The sequence below is a fragment of the Dermacentor silvarum genome, chromosome 1, assembly GCF_013339745.2.
Source record: "Dermacentor silvarum isolate Dsil-2018 chromosome 1, BIME_Dsil_1.4, whole genome shotgun sequence".
In the NCBI taxonomy this organism is placed as follows: domain Eukaryota; kingdom Metazoa; phylum Arthropoda; class Arachnida; order Ixodida; family Ixodidae; genus Dermacentor; species Dermacentor silvarum.
In genome coordinates, this window is record NC_051154.1 from 40,936,271 (window position 1) to 40,960,334 (window position 24,064).

General features: G+C 41.4%; 1 protein-coding gene and 1 long non-coding RNA gene across 10 annotated transcripts in view; one reads left to right on the forward strand and one right to left on the reverse strand.

Moving 5' to 3' along the window:
• Window positions 1-24,064, reverse strand: part of LOC119436594 (titin-like) — a 215,517-nt gene that overhangs the window by 85,957 nt on the left and 105,496 nt on the right. The window contains exons 108-113 of the mRNA XM_049666848.1: window positions 13,089-14,845; window positions 12,246-12,392; window positions 9,972-10,853; window positions 8,247-8,594; window positions 6,003-7,913; window positions 434-557 (exon numbers count right to left, since the gene is read on the reverse strand). Coding sequence (XP_049522805.1) covers window positions 434-557; window positions 6,003-7,913; window positions 8,247-8,594; window positions 9,972-10,853; window positions 12,246-12,392; window positions 13,089-14,845 — 5,169 coding nt within the window. The remainder of the gene's footprint in view (window positions 1-433; window positions 558-6,002; window positions 7,914-8,246; window positions 8,595-9,971; window positions 10,854-12,245; window positions 12,393-13,088; window positions 14,846-24,064) is intronic.
• On the forward strand, window positions 7,657-13,496 carry LOC125945254 (uncharacterized). 9 transcript variants are annotated; one of them, XR_007466752.1, is made up of 7 exons: window positions 7,657-7,766; window positions 8,448-8,611; window positions 9,293-9,476; window positions 9,825-9,910; window positions 10,592-10,853; window positions 12,246-12,298; window positions 12,995-13,103. It is a non-coding gene; the product is annotated as an uncharacterized LOC125945254 (long non-coding RNA). The 9 variants fall into 9 exon arrangements; XR_007466758.1 differs by lacking the exons at window positions 12,246-12,298; window positions 12,995-13,103 and adding an exon at window positions 13,290-13,391; XR_007466759.1 differs by lacking the exons at window positions 12,246-12,298; window positions 12,995-13,103 and adding an exon at window positions 12,942-12,982.

A 24,064-nucleotide genomic window follows, 5' to 3' on the forward strand; every position in this document is an offset into this window, starting at 1 on the left:
CATCTGACAACAAGGTGTTGACATAGTTATGCTATGGCTCACTTGATTCCATTGGCAGTACCAGCTACATTTTCACTCATATATTAATTATTTTATCGTTTTCTCCTTCCTGTAACGTTCCAGATTTATACAACTGGTCTACAAGCTAACTGCAGCCTGCAGCTGGTCGGAAGAACAGATGTGATCAGTGGTACGTTAGTTTGACACGCAGCTTGAGTAGCAATTTTAAGCAATTTATCAAGCGAATGTATTAATGGCAACCAACGGCGGTTAATGTCACATGTAACTTACCTTGACCATATCACCATCTGCCCATAGTTCTTTTCATTTGAGGGCTTTTCACTTAAATAGTAAATATATATCACAGTGAGTGATAACATACAGAAAATAACATGTTTGGCACTCAATGTGAATATGCTTCATCTCAACTTACCAAGCACAGTGGCCACCTCATGTGTCATGGACACTCCTTCCACAATAGAGTGCTTGAGATGCCTTTGTGTAGGCACTTCAGTAGGAAGCTCGCTCATCCCATGATCTGGTGTCACTTGAGACACCTGTAAAGGCAAGTCAAGTACACATGGAGGCACCAGTGGACACATGTGGTCTGCTGGGATGCATCGTGCTGGGTTCATAAACTGGTAGCTATGTCAGACCTCATGGGAAGCTGTACGCACTTTGCATATATCTTGCACAATGGTTCATGTCATAAAACCTATAAAATGTGTAGAGAAAATAAAAATAGGTATGAAGAATGCAGTGTGAACTGTTGGAGAAGTTGGTACATATTCATTTGTGAATGGAAAAGGTGCACATGTTGAACAATGGCAGTGGGCAAAGAAACATGCAGGCTGAGGGCTTGATTCTTGTTCTTGTTTAGTTTGTGCTCCTTCTTTCTTTACATGAATAATGCAGTATAGTTGTTTATGAGGTGCCCCCTTTCAAAATGTATATGTTCTCTGGTGTCCAATGGAATGCAAGCATGGAATCTGATATTTATTGTAAACATCGTGTCGTGGGACAAAATGACAAAAGGAGCGACACATTCACATGTCGTGCTACGTGTGTTCATGTCTCTCCTGTTATCCTTGTTTTTCAACTGCTACCTACACCGAATTGTGCTCATGTTTATCGACTCCAGGTGCAGTCTGGGGTCTTTGCACTTGTACACAGCTTGTATTGTAATAGATGTTACCATTATGATTCTATACATGTTCCTACAGATTCCTTCTCTTTATAAACACCAAGAGATGGGGACCAATGCTGTACACATTACTATTCCAGCAAAAAAATAAATAAAAAGCAACTATCTCATCAGTAATTTTGTTTGCCCACCCCTAATGTAATACCCCTCACAGGGGGCATTTGAGGAAACAAAAAAAAATTTGTACAGGAAACAAGAACCTTTAACCCCTCCTTTTTTCTATGGAAGTTAAAATAAAATAAGGAAATTTAGCCATTATATAATGCTGACATCTACTCCTTAGTAGAAATTAAAAAGAAATAATAATATAAGAAGGACCTTCATAAGTTTGGAAAATCAAGTGAGAAGAGGGACAAACAGAAATCCCTTAGCTGAAAGTAACCTCCTTGATGCCTTTACTAACAGGAATGTCCTGTAACAAGGGCCAGGTTGTACTAAACATAATTCATACCACTGGCCCCACATGAAACACTCAGAAACTGAAAGCTATTGGAGTCGATATCAAATGACCAATTTTTCCATACAGAACTTGAAGCTGCGATCACAAGTTGTACATCATACCAGTTGCTCACATAACTAAAATCAAATTAAATTCTGGGTTTTGATGTGCCAAAACCACAATCTGATTATGAGGCATGCCGTAGTGATCTCTAGATTAATTTTAACCACATAAGCTTTTTTAACGTGCTGCTCGCATAACTATGCACGAGAGCAATATGCTTTGAATTGGCACAAGCTTTTCTGCTGGCATTCTACCACTTTTTTCAGCAAGACAAGAATTGCCAAGTTTGATTTATTATGACAATGCTGGAAGAATGTAACTACGCTTGTAAATGTCTAGAAAAATATTTAATTGTAAATAATTAATGTCATGTCATGAATGAGGAGAGTGTATTGGTGGGAATGTTTAGTGAAGCCCGATGACATTTCTTGCAAACTCCTTGGATGAAATATTTTTGGAGAACAACTCAGTACTTTCCTCACTGGGATTGTCATGAGTTCACAGCTACTGAGTACAACACCTGGCTGAGACCAATAGACTTCTCTGATCGTGTACATTAGCACATTTTCCAATAAGTCATCAACCCACTAATTTGCCAGACAGCAGATCATTGAATGGCTCAACTACACAAACTGATACAAAGAAATGTATGTTGCATCTCCATCATTACCAAAGTTTGCTGGGTCATTTCTGGAAACTCCGGAAACGTGACTATTTATTTAAGTCTCCTTCAGTTTACAAATACCCTGCATGTGAAGCTCAAAACTTGCAAACATTGGTAACTTGTAATGGTAGATGTAGTCAATAAATCAAGCTGCTGTGGTCTCTAGCAAGGTTTCAGGCACATACTGTAAAGCTGACGAATTTGTATGGGCATGCTTATTGCACTTGGAAAAGGTTCGGAAAGACCTGTGCAGAAGGCCTATTATCAGGATCAACTTCAATATACTTAAGAGTGTTTGGGCATCAAGAAAGAAATGCAAGCAGTACAGAGCCAGCTTTGGGTACCAAAGCCTTTGACATAAATTAGACACACGCATGAAAGATGCAAATTGCAGGCACATTCCTGTCCTTCTCCAATCTAGAGCCAGCCTGACTCATGCATTAGACTAGCAAAAGGAATGAGACCACAATAGTTTTCGTCTTTTTGCATGTGCCATTTGTGTTTCAGTAAAAGTAAACATGACGCAACTATTAGTTTGTTCTCTCTGTTTCACAAGGACTGCCTAGTTATGCCAAAAGAAAACCTTTCCACTAAGTCTATACAACTACTGAATCTAACCACTTTCCAAATGATCTTCAATTTGTGTTAATGCAATGAATTGCAAACAGACTGCAAGCCAGCTTGGCTTATCAGTTCGATCTCACACTTGGGCTATAGCAGCTATTGGCATTGTTGCTGTTGAACCCTTGCCACCTCTATGGCACTGCTTTAACTGTTCATGCAGGTGGCCTGCTGTTCATGCAAATGCAACATGTATAGTAGCAGTGTTCATTTACAGGAAATAAGAATAAAATGTAATGCCAGTCTTCCATTACTCAGTGTGCCAATATAAGTGCACTTTGCACTTATATTGTGACTTCTTTCGACTTGGTGGGTGAAGAACAATGCTGACAGCAGGATAATGCATTCTGTTGGTCGCTGTAAAATTTAAGTTCACCATAGTTGCCTGCTGCTGTTTCTTGTTAGAGTTCTCGTGTTAGGCAGTGAAAATGGTGATGATGCAGACTATTATGTAGAACCATGACCATATAGGTTGACCCATTCCTTTTCCTTCAACATCCTTTTCTTAATTACAAACAGCAAATGAGGCAACTCAATCTAAATAGATATTTGCCATTTCATACTAAAAGTGGTTCAGCATAAGCTCGAGATGTTTTAAACGAAGGTTTCTTTGCCTCTTCCCGCAACATTGTGGGCGCTGGTTTGCCGAGTAGAGAACTTTGGCCACTGGGCATGTTCATGAATAGACAACCAGAACAAAAGGCCAGGGTTATGGCACGTAAAACGCCAGAATTGTAAATAAAATTAGAACAGGAAGTAAGTGAAGAAGTCTGCAACGAAAGAAGACTGCTACAGAGAAGTGAAAAATAAGTTGGTAACAGAAGCAGCTGAATGTGGACAATGAATTGAGGTGAAGAAAATGGGACCAGAGCGTGAATGAGCGAGAAGAAATGAGCTACATAGAAGTGAAGAAGTGTGGAGAAAGAAGTAAAACGAACAAATCAGAGGGAAAATGAACAAATCCACTCAGGTCAACAACAACAAACAAACAAAATAGAATCAGACCATGCATTGAGCAAGGACTATTGAAATACAGAGAAGGGAAGAAGTCGGTAACAGAGAACAGAAGTCGGCTTAAGAAAACTGAAAAATTATTAACATTTGTGGGTATTTATACAAACATTTTCGTCATTACTCTTACATTTGCCTAAGCTATTACACAAACATGAATGAAAGCTTCGCTTCGCACAGGTTTCTACATAAGCGTAGGATCTGCTAAAATTTCGTGTGATCAGTCTATGTGCTAAATTAGTACCATTGCATTTTCTCCCTATGTCTCATGGCCAAATTTCCCCTTTAGGTCATAGTCATCACCCTTTTTGTTACTACTGCATATCCTAACATGCAGCATGTGCTTTGCAAGCAGTAGTAGCTTTTCCGAGCACCTGCTGTCACTGATAAACTGGAAGCTTACTTCATATAGCACCAGCCATATTAATGAAAGGTCATGTGTTTGATTCCTAGTGCGACCAGTAATGCAGTGTTTTCTTAGCCTTGCTTTATTGCTGTGAGGTAGAGGGTTTAATTCATTGCTCCACCAATCAGTGCAGAATTTTTTGTCCTTTATTACTTGACTAGTGATGGATGGTGATTGTTGAGCTTAGTGATATTATGTCAGAAAGGTGAAATTAATGAGACCCTACGAGACTCTGCAACAGCATGACTAGAGCCTTGTTAATAGTACTTCTTTAAACATGCATAAGCAGAACAAATGTGACAACTTAGTAACAAGGCTGTACCCATGTAGAAACTCGCTGCATGTCTGTCTTTATGTGCACAAAATACATAAACTTTGTGCCGAAACATACGGGTGTATACTGCCATATGCTAGGGTGAAATGCCACTCCCTGCCTGTAATACCTCAACCAATAACTACCTCATGTCAATTTTTCATGTGCACCAATATCTTGCAATAACTAACACACATTGCGTTTAGCTTAGCAGCACATAGAGGGGCCCCATTTTATTCTATCAACATTGCTGCAAGTTCTTGAGTCATGCTGATCAAGTTCTTGCTGCCGTGGACATTGAAGACAGGCACATGCACAAAAATGGAACGCATACGACAAACTGGCCCAGTGTTCACTTATTTTGAAATGCACATAATGAAACCGTGAGACGCTTATTGATCATGAGCTTTAGGCTGTTGTTAGTGAAATTTCTGCAAAATATATTTTCTCAATTTGTAAAATCTCTGTCAAATCATGCAAAAGCTGGCACAAAACTTGTTTGGCAACTCATGTGTAAGGAAAAAGCTAGTTTACTTTTGTTTACTAACTTGCCCTACTGCATTCCAAAGGGAAATTGTTTTAAACACAGTATACACTCCAGACAAATGTTGACCATTTACAGAGAGAAAGCACATAACCTGTAAAGACACTAAATGGTCTACTAAATTTTGAGAGCAATAAAATATTTCTTCAGGTATACACTTGTTTTTACTTTATACTGACATTTTATTATGACTTATTCACTTATTTTCTTATAGAGCCTTTTTTTATGCACTGAGGCAGAAAACTGTGTGGAATACCAAATGTGTTTCATGATGGATCTTGGGGATGAATGTTCCAAAACTGCTAGCAGCCTTGGGATTATTAATAAGTGAATGTGCCCGGAGCACTGACTAGCTCAAATTCATATATTACATTACGTGCCCTAAGGTAATTAATAAAATCACTTTAATTAGTGAAATGTGGTTGATTGGAAATTTTCTGTAATTTGATACAATTATTGTGTCTGACATAAATAACGTGTCATCATAATGACATGATTATTTACACGGCATTGTTTTTAATAAATATTTAATGTCTTAAGTGAAACATTGTATGTAACAAGTTACACAGTAATCTGAAAGTGTGTAAAGTCTGTTGTGGACTGAACTGTATTACCAAAAGGTGGTTGATTACCTTTAAATGATAATTTTTTTTAATGTGCTAAAAGAAATTTCTTCATGTTACTCTTTGAATTTGCAATTTTGTCTGTGCTTGCATCAACATTGTAAAACATATTACCTGAATGGAGAGGTGTTCTGATGGTAGGACTTTCAGCGACTGGGCAGTTTTCTTCTCTGGAATGATTGTAAGGCCAGCTTCATGGGTTTGCTCTTCTGTTTGTATTTCTTCAATAAATAGAGTCTCCCTTCGAACATCCACAATGTCTTTCACAAGGGTTTCTTCCTTCACTGATGGTGCCTCAAATAATGGTGCCATCTCTACAGTGTCAACAAAAGATTTCACATCACCTGTATTTGTCGATCCTGGCTGCAATGATTTCACTGTATCTGCCTTGAATTCCGCAGCGTGCTCATGGATCTCAATGGCGTCACGCGGAACCTCTGTGAACTCGACTGTTAGATGTGTTTTTTCTGGTGCAGATATATCAAAATGAGCAGCCATCTCTTCAGTTGTGGTGACTTCTCTGGGAATCTCCACATGTGAAACTGATGCAACAGATTCCCTTTCCATTGATGCCAAAAATTCAGTAGCTACCTCATGCACTGCAGGTGTTCCTCTTGTCAATTCGACATGACTTTGACCAGCATGTGCTTGCATAGGTATGTCCTCGTGAAATTCCGCTGCCTGCTCTTCATACTGTGGGTAGCTCCTGGCTGTTTCAGTTATTCTAGATGTAAGAGCTTTGGTTGGAATGTCTACAGACTGGAACTCTGCAGGAACCTCCTCCAAAATTGTTGAAACTTCTCTTGACTCTTCAACAAAGGTTAAGTTTCCTTTCTTTTCTGCCGTTTTTTCAATAACAAGCTCCTCACTGGCAACACCCGGTATTACTTCTGTCACATCAATTTGATGTTGTGGAAAGAGGAGCAAAGTCTTGCTTGCTTCCTTCGAGAGGACATCATCAGGGGCAAATTCTGATGCTATTTCCTCTTCTCCTACATCACTAACAGCAAGACACTGTTCCTCTAGTATGCCTAGTGCCTTCTGGTATTTTTCTCTTGGCAGTGCTTTTAACTCTTGCGTACTCAATAGAGTTTCAGCTTCCAGTACTTCTACAGATTGCTGAGGCTCGAGGACTTTTTTTGCCTTTTGCTTTTTTCTGGGTGCCTTAGCAAGAAATTCAGGAGCATACTGTTCACTTGTGGTCTCTTCAACAACAAGGGACTTCTCTTCTATTATTACACTTTGTGATGCCTCATGTGTTTCTTGTTGAGGCACACTGACAACTTCCGGCATTTCAGAAGTGAATGCTTCTTCAATGGTAACTGCTTTACTTTCTGTTAATGCCGTATGCGGTCTCTCTTCCTTTGGCTTTTGATCAGTTTCCAGTTCATCAGTGTTTAACTCACTGCTAATTTCTTCTATAACAACAGGACGGCTCTCAACAAGGCTTATGTGGGCACTTGTGGCTTCTGGAATTTCAGGGACAACTAACTCCTCAGAAACATGTGCTTGTGTGAATTCAGTCTGAAGAACATCTTTAAAGTCCTTGGCAGTCTCTACTGTACTTCTTTTAACAACCGTTATTTCTTCTATAACGGTAACGTCTTCAATCTCTTTTTCTTCTGGCTTCCCTTTTCTTTTAGGCTTCTTAGGCTTCTTAAGTTTAGCTACATCAACTGTTTCTGTTTCTTCAATGACTTCATTTGTGATGTACTCTACCTCTGTAATTTCCTTAGGCCTCTCCACAGCTTCAGTGACAACATCAGTACGCTGGATAGTTTTAATGTATGCAATATCTGGTATTTCTACTGCCTCTGTTGTAATTTCTTGTCGTACTTCCTCAGGCTTCTCTTCCTTAGGTCGTGCTTTTGACTCAAGGTCTACTATTTGCTCTGTTTCTTCCACAACTGGTACTTCCTCCTCCTCTTCAGGTTTCTTCTTTTTCTTTGGCTTCTTTGGCTTAGGTACCTTGGCCAGTTCAATTGTTTCTGTCTCTTCAACAACTTCCTCTGTCTTGTATTCAACCTGAGCAATTTCTTTAGGCCTTTCAAGCGATTCAGTGATGATATCTGTGTGCTGGATGGTCTTAACATCAGTGATATCTGGAATTTCTACAGCCTCAGTCATGATTTCTAGCGCTTTTTCCTCTTTCTCAAGGATAGTGATTTCTTTAACCACTGGCTTTTCCTTTGGCCGTGCTTTCGACTCAAGGTCTACTATTTGCTCTGTCTCTTCCACAACTGGCACTTCGTCCTCCTCTTCAGGTTTCTTCTTTTTCTTTGGCTTCTTTGGCTTAGGTGCCTTAGCCAATTCAATCGTTTCAGTTTCTTCAACCACTTCCTCTGTCTTGTATTCGACCTGGGCAATTTCCTTAGGCCTTTCTAGAGATTCAGTGATGATATCTGTGCTCTGGATAGTCTTAACATCAGTGATATCTGGAATTTCCACAGCCTCAGTAGTGATTTCTCGCGGTGTTTCCTCTTCCTTAAGAATAGTGATTTCTTCAACCACTGGCTCTACCTTTGGCTTCTCTTCCTTTAGCCGTGCTTTCGCCGTGAGGTCTACTATTTGCTCTGTCTCTTCCACAACTGGCACTTCCTCCTCCTCTTCAGGTTTCTTCTTTTTCTTTGGCTTCTTTGGCTTAGGTACCTTGGCCAATTCAATTGTTTCTGTCTCTTCAACGACTTCCTCTGTCTTGTATTCAACCTGAGCAATTTCCTTGGGTCTTTCTAGCGATTCAGTGATGATATCTGTGCGCTGGATAGTCTTAACATCAGTGATATCTGGAATTTCCACAGCCTCAGTTGTGATTTCTAGTGGCTTTTCCTCTTCCTTAAGGATAGTTATTTCTTCAACCACTGGCTCTTTCTTTGGGCGTGCTTTTGACTCAAGGTCTACTATTTGCTCTGTCTCTTCTATAACTGGAACTTCCTCCTCCTCTTCAGGTTTCTTCTTTTTCTTTGGCTTCTTTGGCTTAGGTACCTTGGCCAGTTCAATCGTTTCAGTTTCTTCAACTACTTCTTCTGTCTTGTATTCAACATGAGCAATTTCCTTAGGCCTTTCCAGAGATTCAGTGATGATATCAGTGCGCTGGATAGTCTTAACATCAGTGATATCTGGAATTTCCACAGCCTCAGTCGTGATTTCTAGTGGTTTTTCCTCTTTCTTAAGGATAGTGATTTCTTCAACTACAGGCTCTTCCTTTGGCTTCTCTTCCTTTGGACGTGCTTTCGACTCGAGGTCTACTATTTGCTCTGTCTCTTCCACAACTGGTGCTTCCTCCTCCTCTTCAGGTTTCTTCTTTTTCTTTGGCTTCTTTGGCTTAGGTACCTTGGCCAATTCAATTGTTTCTGTCTCTTCAACGACTTCCTCTGTCTTGTATTCAACATGAGCAATTTCCTTAGGCCTTTCCAGAGATTCAGTGATGATATCAGTGCGCTGGATAGTCTTAACATCAGTGATATCTGGAATTTCCACAGCCTCAGTCGTGATTTCTAGTGGTTTTTCCTCTTTCTTAAGGATAGTGATTTCTTCAACTACAGGCTCTTCCTTTGGCTTCTCTTCCTTTGGACGTGCTTTCGACTCGAGGTCTACTATTTGCTCTGTCTCTTCCACAACTGGTGCTTCGTACTCCTCTTCAGGTTTCTTCTTTTTCTTTGGCTTCTTTGGCTTAGGTACCTTGGCCAATTCAATTGTTTCTGTCTCTTCAACGACTTCCTCTGTCTTGTATTCAACCTGAGCAATTTCCTTGGGCCTTTCTAGCGATTCAGTGATGATATCTGTGCGCTGGATAGTCTTAACATCAGTTATATCTGGAATTTCCACAGCCTCAGTCGTGATTTCTAGTGGTTTTTCCTCTTTCTTAACGATAGTGATTTCTTCAACTACTGGCTCTTCCTTTGGCTTCTCTTCCTTTGGGCGTGCTTTCGACTCGAGGTCTACTATTTGCTCTGTCTCTTCCACAACTGGTGCTTCCTCCTCCTCTTCAGGTTTCTTCTTTTTCTTTGGCTTCTTTGGCTTAGGTACCTTGGCCAATTCAATTGTTTCAGTTTCTTCAACTATTTCCTCTGTCTTGTATTCAACATGAGCAATTTCCTTAGGCCTTTCCAAAGATTCAGTGATGATATCTGTGCGCTGGATAGTCTTAACATCAGTGATATCTGGAATTTCCACAGCCTCAGTAGTGATTTCTCGCGGTGTTTCCTCTTCCTTAAGAATAGTGATTTCTTCAACCACTGGCTCTTCCTTTGGCCGTGCTTTTGACTCAAGGTCTACTATTTGCTCTGTCTCTTCTATAACTGGAACTTCCTCCTCCTCTTCAGGTTTCTTCTTTTTCTTTGGCTTCTTTGGCTTAGGTACCTTGGCCAGTTCAATCGTTTCAGTTTCTTCAACTACTTCTTCTGTCTTGTATTCAACATGAGCAATTTCCTTAGGCCTTTCCAGAGATTCAGTGATGATATCTGTGCGCTGGATAGTCTTAACATCAGTGATATCTGGAATTTCCACAGCCTCAGTCGTGATTTCTAGTGGTTTTTCCTCTTTCTTAAGGATAGTGATTTCTTCAACCACTGGCTCTTCCTTTGGCTTCTCTTCCTTTGGCCGTGCTTTCGACTCGAGGTCTACTATTTGCTCTGTCTCTTCTATAACTGGAACTTCCTCGTCCTCTCCAGGTTTCTTCTTTTTCTTTGGCTTCTTTGGCTTAGGTACCTTGGCCAATTCAATCGTTTCAGTCTCTTCAACTACTTCTTCTGTCTTGTATTCAACATGAGCAATTTCCTTAGGCCTTTCCAGAGATTCAGTGATGATATCTGTGCGCTGGATAGTCTTAACATCAGTGATATCTGGAATTTCCACAGCCTCAGTCGTGATTTCTAGTGGTTTTTCCTCTTTCTTAAGGATAGTGATTTCTTCAACCACTGGCTCTTCCTTTGGCTTCTCTTCCTTTGGCCGTGCTTTCGCCGTGAGGTCTACTATTTGCTCTGTTTCTTCCACAACTGGCACTTCCTCCTCTTCTTCAGGTTTCTTCTTTTTCTTTGGCTTCTTTGGCTTAGGTACCTTGGCCAATTCAATTGTTTCTGTCTCTTCAACGACTTCCTCTGTCTTGTATTCAACCTGAGCAATTTCCTTGGGCCTTTCTAGCGATTCAGTGATGATATCTGTGCGCTGGATAGTCTTGACATCAGCGATATCTGGAATTTCGACAGCCTCAGTTGTAATTTCTCGTGGTTTTTCCTCTTTCTTAAGGATAGTGATGTCTTCAACCACAGGCTCTTCCTTTAGCTTCTCTTCCTTTGGCCGTGCTTTCGCCGTGAGGTCTACTATTTGCTCTGTCTCTTCCACAACTAGCACTTCCTCCTCCTCTTCAGGTTTCTTCTTTTTCTTTGGCTTCTTTGGCTTAGGTACCTTGGCCAATTCAATTGTTTCTGTCTCTTCAACGACTTCCTCTGTCTTGTATTCAACCTGAGCAATTTCCTTGGGCCTTTCTAGCGATTCAGTGATGATATCTGAGCGCTGGATAGTCTTGACATCAGCGATATCTGGAATTTCGACAGCCTCAGTTGTAATTTCTCGTGGTTTTTCCTCTTCCTTAAGGATAGTGATTTCTTCAACCACAGGCTCTTCCTTTGGCTTCTCTTCCTTTGGCCGTGCTTTCGCCGTGAGGTCTACTATTTGCTCTGTCTCTTCCACAACTGGCACTTCCTCCTCCTCTTCAGGTTTCTTCTTTTTCTTTGGCTTCTTTGGCTTAGGTACCTTGGCCAATTCAATCGTTTCAGTCTCTTCAACTACTTCTTCTGTCTTGTATTCAACATGAGCAATTTCCTTAGGCCTTTCCAGAGATTCAGTGATGATATCTGTGCGCTGGATAGTCTTGACATCAGCAATATCTGGAATTTCGACAGCCTCAGTTGTAATTTCTCGTGGTTTTTCCTCTTCCTTAAGGATAGTGATTTCTTCAACCACTGGCTCTTCCTTTGGCTTCTCTTCCTTTGGCCGTGCTTTCGCCGTGAGGTCTACTATTTGCTCTGTCTCTTCCACAACTGGCACTTCCTCCTCCTCTTCAGGTTTCTTCTTTTTCTTTGGCTTCTTTGGCTTAGGTACCTTGGCCAATTCAATTATTTCTGTCTCTTCAACGACTTCCTCTGTCTTGTATTCAACCTGAGCAATTTCCTTGGGCCTTTCTAGCGATTCAGTGATGATATCTGTACGCTGGATAGTCTTGACATCAGCGATATCTGGAATTTCGACAGCCTCAGTTGTAATTTCTCGTGGTTTTTCCTCTTTCTTAAGGATAGTGATGTCTTCAACCACAGGCTCTTCCTTTGGCTTCTCTTCCTTTGGCCGTGCTTTCGCCGTGAGGTCTACTATTTGCTCTGTCTCTTCCACAACTGGCACTTCCTCCTCCTCTTCAGGTTTCTTCTTTTTCTTTGGCTTCTTTGGCTTAGGTACCTTGGCCAATTCAATTGTTTCTGTCTCTTCAATGACTTCCTCTGTCTTGTATTCAACCTGAGCAATTTCCTTGGGCCTTTCCAGAGATTCAGTGATGATATCTGTGCGCTGGATAGTCTTGACATCAGCGATATCTGGAATTTCGACAGCCTCAGTTGTAATTTCTCGTGGTTTTTCCTCTTCCTTAAGGATAGTGATTTCTTCAACCACAGGCTCTTCCTTTGGCTTCTCTTCCTTTGGCCGTGCTTTCGCCGTGAGGTCTACTATTTGATCTGTCTCTTCCACAACTGGCACTTCCTCCTCCTCTTCAGGTTTCTTCTTTTTCTTTGGCTTCTTTGGCTTAGGTACCTTGGCCAGTTCAATCGTTTCAGTTTCTTCAACTACTTCTTCTGTCTTGTATTCAACATGAGCAATTTCCTTAGGCCTTTCCAGAGATTCAGTGATGATATCTGTGCGTTGGATAGTCTTAACATCAGTTATATCTGGAATTTCCACAGCCTCAGTCGTGATTTCTCTTGGCTTTTCCTCTTTCTTAAGGATAGTTATTTCTTCAACCACTGGCTCTTCCTTTGGCTTCTCTTCCTTTGGCCGTGCTTTCACCGCGAGGTCTACTATTTGCTCTGTCTCTTCCACAACTGGCACTTCCTCCTCCTCTTGAGGTTTCTTCTTTTTCTTTGGCTTCTTTGGCTTAGGTACCTTGGCCAGGTTAATTGTTTCAGTTTCTTCAACTACTTCTTCTGTCTTGTATTCAACATGAGCAATTTCTTTAGGCCTTTCCAGAGATTCAGTGATGATATCTGTGCGTTGGATAGTCTTAACATCAGTTATATCTGAAATTTCCACTGCCTCAGTCGTGATTTCTCTTGGCTTTTCCTCTTTCTTAAGGATAGTTATTTCTTCAACCACTGGTTCTTCCTTTGGTTTCTCTTCCTTTGGCCGTGCTTTCGCTGCGAGGTCTACTATTTGCTCTGTCTCTTCCACAACTGGCACTTCGTCCTCCTCTTCAGGTTTCTTCTTTTTCTTAGGCTTTTTTGGCTTAGGCGCCTTGGCCAATTCAATGGTTTCAGTTTCTTCAACCACCTCTTCCATCCTGTATTCAACCTCAGCAATTTCTTTAGGCCTTTCTAGGGATTCACTGATGATATCTGTGCGCTGGATAGTCTTGACATCAGTGATATCTGGAATTTCGACAGCCTCAGTTGTAATTTTTCGTGGCGTTTCCTTCTTTTTCACTATTGTGATTTCTTGGACTTCTGACTTTTCTTCAGGTTTGTGTTCTGCTGGTTCCCGGTACATTGGTGGTATAATTTCCTCAGTTTTCTTTATTGATTCAACTTGAATGATTTGTTTGGTCTCTTGCAGAAGTGGAAGCTCTTGTGTTATTTGTTTTCTTCCTGGTATTCTTGGTTTTGGTACTTGGAAAACTTTGATGGTTGCTTTCTTTTCATATACTTCTGGAGCTTTGTAATCTATTGGTGTGAGCTTTTCTGGTTTCTCCACTTCTTCAGCGTCAATTGGTAGCTGATGTCTGTCTGCAACAGGTGCCTCTGTTATCTCGATGGCTTTAGGTGTGATCTTCTCGGGCTTTTCTTTCTTTGTAGGTTGAATTTGTTCAACTTCAGGTTTGTCTTTTGGTTTTTGGTCAAGTGGCTTCTCCTTCTGCCATGCTGGGTATCTGAAATCGCTCACTTCACTCGTCTCTTCTGTCAGGGGTACATCTCTGTGTTCTGGTCTTTGCTCTGGCTTTTTCAGTTTTTGTAGCCTGCTGATCTCAGTGACCTCTTCTGTTTCAGTGTATTCTTCTTTCTGATCCGCTTGCTCTGGCACTGCCACTTTTCGTTTAGTGAATTTGTGAAGTTCAGATTCCTCTACTTTTTCTGCAATATCTTTCTTGCGGAACTTTTCTGTTGGTTTCAATGTTTTTGTTAAAAACTCTGGCATTTCAGGTTCTTCTTGTTGAGGCAAAGGCACTTTCTTTTTAGGCTGCTTGTCCTGTGATGCTTGATGTTTTAGAGGTTGGTCACTTTCCTGCAGTATTTCTGGCAAAGCATGTGGCAGTTCTTCCTCAGGTTTCGGGAGTGTTTCAAAGTCAGAAATTTCTGATATGTCAACTTTTTCTTGCATTACTTGCTGATGTCGAGGTATTGGCTTTAGTACTTTTTTTAAAAATTCTGGGACATGTTCCACAGGCTCTGGCCTTTGTTTGACTGCTTGCTTTGTCTCTTTTATTTCCTCTTGAGTTATTTCCTCTTTGACAAACTTTTTCTGAACAGAGATTTCTTCTTGTATGAAAAGTTTTGTGGCTTCAACTTGTGGGTAAGCTTCAACAGTTGCCCTTCTTGGTAACTGGTCAATAAAGGATTCTTCTTCAGGCATTTTTCTTTCCTCAGCTGTCTTAATAAAGAATTTTTCATGACTTATAGGTTTTAAAAATACAGTGTCCTCAGTTGACACTAGTGCTTCAGTGCTTATCTTTTCCATCTTCTCCTGCTCTTTGCGTTCTTCAGGTTCTAGAGAGAGAAAAAAAAAAGAACATTTATTTTTTCTTTTCATAAATCTTTTGAGAATGCCTATATATTCGACAAAAGCTGGCTAATAAATTTTGCATTATTGTCATGTTACTTTAATTCCAGGCATGCCTTGCAGCAGTTCTGGGGAATAATATAAATAAATAAATAAATAAGTAAATAAATAAATAAATCCTTATTTTATGTGCCCAGGAACAACCAGAGATCTGAATTCTGGCCCACAGATAATCAATCAATCAATCAATCAATCAATCAATCAAATATTTATTATATTTCTCAGGAATGCAAAGTGCCTCGAGCGGCCAGTTGCGCAGCAATTTTGTGTATTCGTGGGCTTCTTCCACGCTCGGAAAAACACTTTTATGTAGCACGTATTGAGCAACAGAAAGCTGTATCGCGAGTTTTTCATGCATGTTGCTCTACAAATTTCTCATTGACACTTTAATCTAATTATAATATTTGAGAAGTTGATTAATTAATTAAGACTAATTATGTAATCAGGCAGAATGCAAAAAATAAGCTGAGTATCTCCAAGCGACAGCAAACATTACCTTGGTTCTGTCTAGCTATGTGGCATTTGCATATTTTAAAATCTTGCTGCGTGATAGTTGGGACACTTTGTAAATACAAATCACAGGAAATGAACTCTGAAGTATGTCAATGCAGGCAGAATACTTATTACATGTTTTTTGGAGTTGAGCCATAGGACAGTCTCTATTGCAACAAGGCCTGCCGAAAACATGGAATGCTGCCTGGTATGCTTTTGCGGCACGTAAAATTGCATATGATCAAGAAGCTTTGGACAATGTACAGTGCCATGGAGCATCTTATAGAGGAATAGAGTTCTGATTTAATATGGCTTGATTTTAGACGTGTGAGTTGAGGTATACTTGAGAGGGCTGGACTATGGTCGCAAGAACGGCAAAAGTGGTGCTTGAAAATAGATATCAATTTATTCTGGACGCGTTCAATGAAGTCAGAATTAGATTTGCATGTTTTGCCTCAAACTACCGAGGCACACAGTAGAATAAAATTTCAGAAAGGCAACAGGGGAGTGGAAGTCATGCGATCTACGATAAACAATACCAAGGGCGTGAAGGGCAATTTTGTTTCGCACATTTCGCGTGTGAAGAGATGCTTAGCGTTTTGTCTAAGTATACGCTACAATCTTTCATTTCAGAGACACTGGGCAGTGGAGCATCTCGAAGGGTGTATGAAAATTGCACATGGTGTGTTTTCCTTGTATAAATTTATGCCATAGTTTTGGAAGTGTTTAAAGAAGCTTATTGTCTCTGCACCAGTTTGAAAGTGAAAAAATGGAGGTCAATGCAGTCGTGAATACTGTTGACAGTCTTAAACATTTTTAAGTCATTGGCATATAGAAGGAATGAATAGTTGAATTGCTGACGAAATGTAATTTATGAACAGTAGGAAGAGGGCCAATAACGGATCCTTGAGGAATTCCGCTAGTGACCTCATAGCTAACAGAGCTCTGTCCATTAATGCCAACGAAGGATATGTTGCTTAGGTAATTAGATATAATAATAATAATAATAATAATAATAATAATAATAATAATAATAATAGTGATGATAATAATAATTTATAATAATAACAATCAATCAATTACCAATTCATTTAATGTACCCAGGAACGTCACTGAGGTCTGAGTACTGGCACACACAGAAAAAAAAGTAAAAATGTAATACAACCACGACCAATAGTTAGGGATAAAAATAGAGAACGAAAAAAATGGAACAGGATAAAGAGTTGCATAATGAGCAACATTCCAGCAGTAACACAAAATTGAGAGACGGAGTACATATATCCCCTTCAGGCGCCGTGTCCACAAACGTAGACACCAACTTTGCATTCGCGTAGTTCCAAACACAGATTAAAAAGTGTGATTTAAAAAGTGTGGGCGAACGCGCCTTTCCTTTCTCTATTTGACAAGTGCCGCCATCGCCCTGAAGACATACGAAATAATATTGAGAATGCGCGGGAAAATGGTCACTTCAAGCTTCTACGGTTCGAACCGTAAGTAGCTTTTCGTTTTTATTTGTTTTCATGATATTAACGTTATTAAAAACACCCAAAAGCCATTTATTTGTAAAAAGCAATGTTTCGTGATTGTCAAATACTATCTTTTCTTGGAGTACCAAGTGTGCCGCACTCAACTACCGAAGCTTAGTGTCCTCGTTCATGGACAGGGCGCCTCAAAGCCGCCTTTCCGAGCAAGCTGCCTGATGCCCCTTGGCTAAAATAATCAAGACCTCTTAAAGAAGGTCGATGACCAGACTTTCGACGAACTTTTAGCGAAAATTCAAAATGGCGATGCGTCGGATGCAGATCTCTCAGATGATGAATTCTCGGAGCAAGACTTGGTGCATACGGTGGCCTGTGAGGGCGACTTCTCATTCGGAAAACGTTGGCTGTTTGTCATTCGCCACGCAGATTCCCTCAGTGTCTAAAGCACTAACAATTTCCTTCCCACGTGCATCCCATGTCACCCCAGAGAGTATGGTGCACGTTAAAGTTTCCACATATAATCCTCGGAGCCGGGCAGTGGCTGCAGAGGTCTCTTATGATTTCTCCCATCAAGACACTGAGGCGAGAGCTCACATATACAGACGCCACGCTGAGGCTTCGGTTTCCCAGCCACACTTGTACAGCAGTGACCTTCAAAGCACTGCTGCATGCAAAGATCTTGAACTGGTAGAATGTATAATATGGTATTTCACGTCTGACATATAGCATGGCGCTTCCATTTGGAAATGTCGGAATACCTTGGTTTCCATGTGTCACATAACCAGCAATTGATCTGGAACTTGGAAGACCAGCCTCGGACAGGGCCAATATTGGCACAGGCATGTTGTGTAAGAAAAGCGACAGTTCAGGCAAATGGCACGCAAGACCCGCACAGTACCATTGCATAATACGTGGCGCCTTTGGGCGAGATGGTGAACATTGTGTCCTGACCGCATCTATATTGCTAGGTGCTTTAAGAAGAGGCAGAGCTTAGAATCACCTACTCACGAGCCAGGACTACTTCGAGCACATCCTTCATCAAGCTCGCAGGCATCTTCTCTATGCGTGATCACAGGGACTTGAAGAGAACACGTAGTACCTGTTGACAGTCCTCCTGTGGTGTTTTTTTATCGCAACGCGATTGGGGTCGCTGCAGTGCAGACATATAACTTTGCTGTTCCGGTTGTTCAGCAGTCTTCTCGTCTGTGGGGCCTCTGTTCATCGCTTTGACTGCTTTAGCCAGTCCGCTGCGCGATGGCACCATTGTGTCCTGGGTTCCTGAAGAAGGCTTCAGGCTTGGGAAATCAGTTTCACTCGTTGAGCTCCATGTGATGTCGTCTGACACTCCGCGACTCTCCGTCTTATTCTTTTCATCCTTTGCTGTTGGCCCCAAGATAAACATTTTCTTTCGCTTTATTGTCGCTGACTACGTAGGACACTTGCTATAACTAGCTGGACGACCACCACTACAGTTTGCACAAAGAAAGTTCTCGCTGCACGTGCATGTTTTGAAATCATGTGTTCCTCCACATCTCTTACACCGCTGCTCACCACGGCAGTACTAGGCCACATTTCCATAGCGCTGACACTTGAAGCACCGAGATGGTGTCTCAATGTACTCAATGGTCTTGTGTCTTGTGAAGCCCAAGTTGATCTTCTCTGGATAGGCTGTGTTTGGAGCAAACATTAGAATCACAGTGCTGGTTTGCCTGGACTCCCATTTGGATTCGGAAGTTTGGACTCATCGCATGACTCTCCTTGCATGATAAACACTTTGTCGTTTTAGGTAGTCCAACAGTTCCTTGTTGGTTTACTACTTCGGCACTCCTCTAATAATACAAGTATTTTGCAGGTACGAATTGGGCACTCGTGTTGAGATTGCAGTCCCTCAGATTGACTTGTGACTGAGGAGGGCGTTCACATGCTCTTCTGTCTGTACATCTAGAAGCAGCACCCTTTGAGCAGTAAATCGGCTCAAATAAAATGCACTAATAATAAAAAATAAATAATAGTGATAAAAACACTAATAAAATACAGTGCAACAGAATACTCTTTCTGAATATAGAGCACCAGTACCGAAATTATTATCCCATAATTCACAAAGCGAGGCATTTGTGCTCTACCTATTTCCCGGAACTTCTTTTGAACTGCAAGACAATACTTTCTGGAACAGCAATGTATCCCACGGCAGATTGTACCAAGAAATTTGCCTAAGCTTGTGCTAGCTATAAGGATTTCTGGTGATCACGGGACGGGGCATCAGCCCTCACTGACTTTATTAATGTGTCCCAAAGTTTGTAATAAAACATTATTTGAGGTTTTCATATGAATTCTGATACCTGTCATACGCATGTGTGGCAGAAAAAGCAACTTTTCATTATGCCCCATTATTTAAAAAAAAAAATTAATATACAGCTGAAACAGGTGTTGCAGTTTAGCCTAAGCACACGCAGAATGCATGTACCAGTACATTGCAGTCCACTCATTTTGTTCAGCCATTCTCAGCATTCTAACATCATGCCTGTAGATTGTTCTACTCTTACTGAGTCTGAAGGACCATTGTTTTGTGACAATAGTGCATCATTGTTGTGACATCATTGTTTTGAGACACTCGTGGACCAGTATTAGCATACTATGCCATGCATACAGGCTGTAGCGGTGTAATTAATAATCAGGTATATCTGAAATATTGCAACAAAAGTATGATTCTGTTTTCCTCGTTCTACAGGCAATGAGTAGATTGCACTGCATCTGCATCTTTGCATCTTATGTGCCAACAGACTTGTACTGGTATGAAAATGCATGGATTCATTGCAAAAGGCACATTCCATATTTTTACAAATATGACCCACACCCCTATTACAGCAGCCCTGGAGAGAAAAAAAAATAATTCGCATGTACAACAGCACTCTAATCTTTGCAAAAACAGTCTCCATTCGCAAATGCACCACTCGTCCAAGTCATATCTTTTCGGCCACCGGCTCGATGAAGTACTAATGACAGCAGAACCGAGTGTGAAAGTGTGTGGAGAGTGTATATTAATTAAGGCAAAACACCATGCAAAAAGGTTATTTCCAGTCTCTACACAGTCACAACTTTTCATACTGGCTCATTTAGGAGCAGTGAAAATGCAGTTTTATTTCATAAATACAAATCTGATTACAGTATGGTTACCATGAATATATGACTAATACATGCACAGTGAGTCCTCAGTAATGCAACTTGTTTAAAGAGAACTTGGATATCTTAATTATAAATACAACAAAAGTAAAATTGCCTTAGTTAAAATGGTAATTAAAATGTTCTCAAAAAAGGTACCGGGACTAATTAGCCTTTTTTTTTTTTTTAGAGAGCATCACTGTATGTAGCACACTTGATTTTCATAGTATTAAAGTAAACATTGCAGAGAAAAAAAATAGTCAAAGTCTTGGACGGACTGGTAAGCTTTAAAGGCAGCAAAGGTGCATTTACAGTGCTCTCTTCTGAATAAATCTTTCCCGTAACCGATGTTTCAAAAGACTTATTTTGCCTATATAATGGCTTCAAAGACTATACCACTGTTCACATTAGCTTATATGTATAACAATTTCTCAAAATATGCGTGCGCACGCACGCATGCACACACACACACACACACACACTTAACTGATTTGTGGTGCTTTCAAAAGTTATTGATTGAAATTACAACTGAGCTGTGGCTGGCCTACAACAAATTGTTGGCCAGCCCCAGCTACATCATACAGCTAATACAACATTGTGGGCCCTGGAGCCAAGTTTTGATCAGCAGGCCCACCATTACTTCTAACAGGAAATGCCTGATTTTCACCCTGGTAAACTCGGTTGCATTCTTCTACTGGCAATTGGGACTCCCATGTAGAAAGTTGATTGATGAGATCACAGGTGCGGAATTTCTTTCTTCGTGCCACCTCAGGGAAAGATGCAGCTGCTTACACTAGGACTGGCGTGCTCAATGGGTTAGGGTGTTCTGCACCAGTTAAAACAAGACATCAACAGTGTAAAACAAACTTCTCATCAAAATTATTACTGTTTTAAAAGCAAGCAATGCACCTAGGAGAAATTAATTAAAGGAGTACTGACAGGAAAATGTGGTGTCCCACTTTTTTGCTTTTTTAGGTAGCCGCCGGCCCTACAAGACATCAACAGTGTAAAACAAACTTCTCATCAAAATTATTACTGTTTTAAAAGCAAGCAATGCACCTTGGAGAAATTCATTAAAGGAGTACTGACAGGAAAATGTGGTGTCCCACTTTTTTGCCTTTTTAGGTAGCCGCACCGGCCCTACAGTTATGACATGGAGCCTCAATTACCTAAGCACCACTAATAAATGTCACATCACATGTTATGCAACTAGTTTAAAATGTGCACCAAGTGCAGCACTACTTTAGACATGAAACAGGGGACTATCCACATCACCAAAACCAGTTGGGGCTCATACAGTTCCACAGACAATCCAAGCAAAGCCAGTTGGCTCACTGCAGTAGTTGACGGTCAAACCTAAAAGCCTTTAAACTGACCCTTCCAATTGTGCACTTCTCATTGAAATGCAGGACTCCCTCCCCTGTTATTCTGTCGAGTGTTCAATGGTCTCGGCTTTCAGCATCATGGTCATTTGAACAAGGGATGGAGGCTCCGTAGCATATTTACTGGGTTGACAGCTATCCATTATTGGTATAACACCAAAAAAACAAGACAAAGATTTTAATAATAATAATAATAATAATAATAATAATAATAATAATAATAATAATAATAATAATAAAGCACTAAGTACTCTCTCGTCAGCACAAGCAATGACAAAAAATCTAGTCTTCATTGTTTGTAAGTAAAAGCTCGATGATACGATCACGGCTAATACGAATTTCCGGATGATACGAATTTTTCTGTGGTCCCGGCCGAGCCCCATTACTTTGCAATGTGCTAGAGAACGGTTGTTACGAATCGATTTTCGGCCTGCGTCGGTTGATACGAATAAACGCCGCCCCACTGACGGCCGCGAAAGAGAACAGCGCGCAGTCACGCGCTTTCTTCCGTTATCTTTTGGTGCGGAGGCGCGGACGCGGCGCCGGACAGCGCGGACTCCGCGACTGGGCGCGAAGAGTTTGAAGCGGTGGCGCTTTTGTACTTTTCCGCCTTTTCGGCGGCCGCCCATCGGACGGAGTGGCTGCTGTGCTTCGGGCCGCGTTCTTTGTGTTTGTGCCATTTTACCTAGTCGCAGCGAGCTATGTCTACCGAGATAGAAGGACATTAGAGACTTTTTCTTCAAGAAATAAATGCTTTTTACGTACATGTGCCTGAGTGAGTTCACCTCTGACTCTTTAATTTAGCTATAGTCGAATCTCGTTAATTCAAACACGCTTATTTCGAACATACCGCGCATCGACAATGCTCTTAGCAGCGCGCCAAATCGCGCGGCGGCGCCTTCGACCGGCATTGCTCCGACACCGCCATAGAGCAAAAGCTCAGGAGAGACCCCTCAATGCCGCTCGCGAAGGAACGGGGGGGGGGGGGGGGGGGGAAGGAACCCGCGGCGGAAACTTCCCCCTCTCTCAAATTGCAAGGTCGCCGTTTCTGCATCGCGCCGGAACAAGCGTGTACGTGCCGACTAGAGTGTTCTAGACAACCGTATTCTAGCACACACTAGTGCCGACGTCTCAGCCACGCGGATAAAATGGCAGTGAACCCTTCTCTATTTTCTAGTCACATGTTGACCTTGCACGCTGCGGCAGCAGCGCAGAGGGAAGCAGCGGCGGAGGCGCAGTCGGGCCAACGAAACTGCTCACGCCCGCAAACGCTCGCTTCCCGATAACGGCAGAAAACGAAACTTCACGGAGCGGCTAAAATAAGCTGGCGCCAGAACGGCGGCGGGCGCGCACGGAGTCGAAGGTGAGAGAGCTACGATGGAGTTGAGAGGGAGGGCGAGGGGAGCCACCGAAGCGGCGGAGTTGACGCGGCCAAATCCGCTTCCATGCCGCCGCCCTCCTCCCTCACCTTCGACGGTCTCCGCGCGCCCTGAAGCTTCGTTTTCTGCCGTTATCGGGAAGCGACCGTTAGCCGGCGTGGGCAGTTTCGTGGCCCGCGCTTGCTATGCGTTTGCGCGCCGCGATATTTCACGACTCGCACCGTTCGTGCATCGTGCTATGGTGCACGAATACTTCAAAAATACGTCCTTTTAATTCGAACAAATTTTCGGGCCCCTTCGAGTTCGAATTATCGAGATTCGACTGTAGTTTTAATTGTGTTTCGATGATACGAATTTCGGCTAATACGAATATTTTTCGTGACCCCGTGAGATTCGTATCATCGAGCTTTCACTATATCAATTTCACATTGGATATGGTAAACTTCAAGAGAGAAAGGTTATTTTCCTTTCTGACAAGTAGCACAATACAAAACTTGCTTTCCTGAAGCTGACACAGCATATAATAAGAGCTCAAGGGAAAACATATCAACATGTGAAGGTAGAGTTCAGGCATATTTTTAACTAAATCAAAAAGCTAGAAGGTTCTCCACCAATAAATGCAAGTACTGCTCACTTTCATATACGTAAGAAAACACAGGAAGAACTCTGTTTAATTAAGGTAAGAAAATGCATAATATTTACCTGATTTGCAGATGGCGCTCAAGTAGTATGTGCCATGGCTGCCAAACAGTGGCAGCCATGCTGCCACTGTTTTGATAGCAGAGTGTGACAGCACATTGGCTCAAGTTGGGTCATTCCTAGCAGCCTCTGAAATTCAGATAATACTGATCAGCTGATGTAGGTAGCACACATGAATAATTAAATTAGAACGGCATAATGTCAAAGAAACAGTGCAAATGTGATAACTCACATTAGCCTTGTTCCCGTTGCAAAAAAAAAATTATTGTCATTGCTTTCACTGTGCAGCCAAATGAACCATACATAGCTTGAAGCTCACATTCAGTGAATTGCATTCAACTTCTCTTGAAGTGAGAAAGGGCACTAGACTTCACTCTACCAATGGCACAAAATCTGATATGAACAATGATAGCTTAGACAGAGTTTCAAATGTGGCTTCCAAGTGAAGACAGGTGTCCTGGGAGGGGGAGAGAAAGATGCAGACTACATTGACTTCAATTAAACACTACTCTGTGACATCACACTGCAAGCGACACAGCTGTCACAGGCCAACT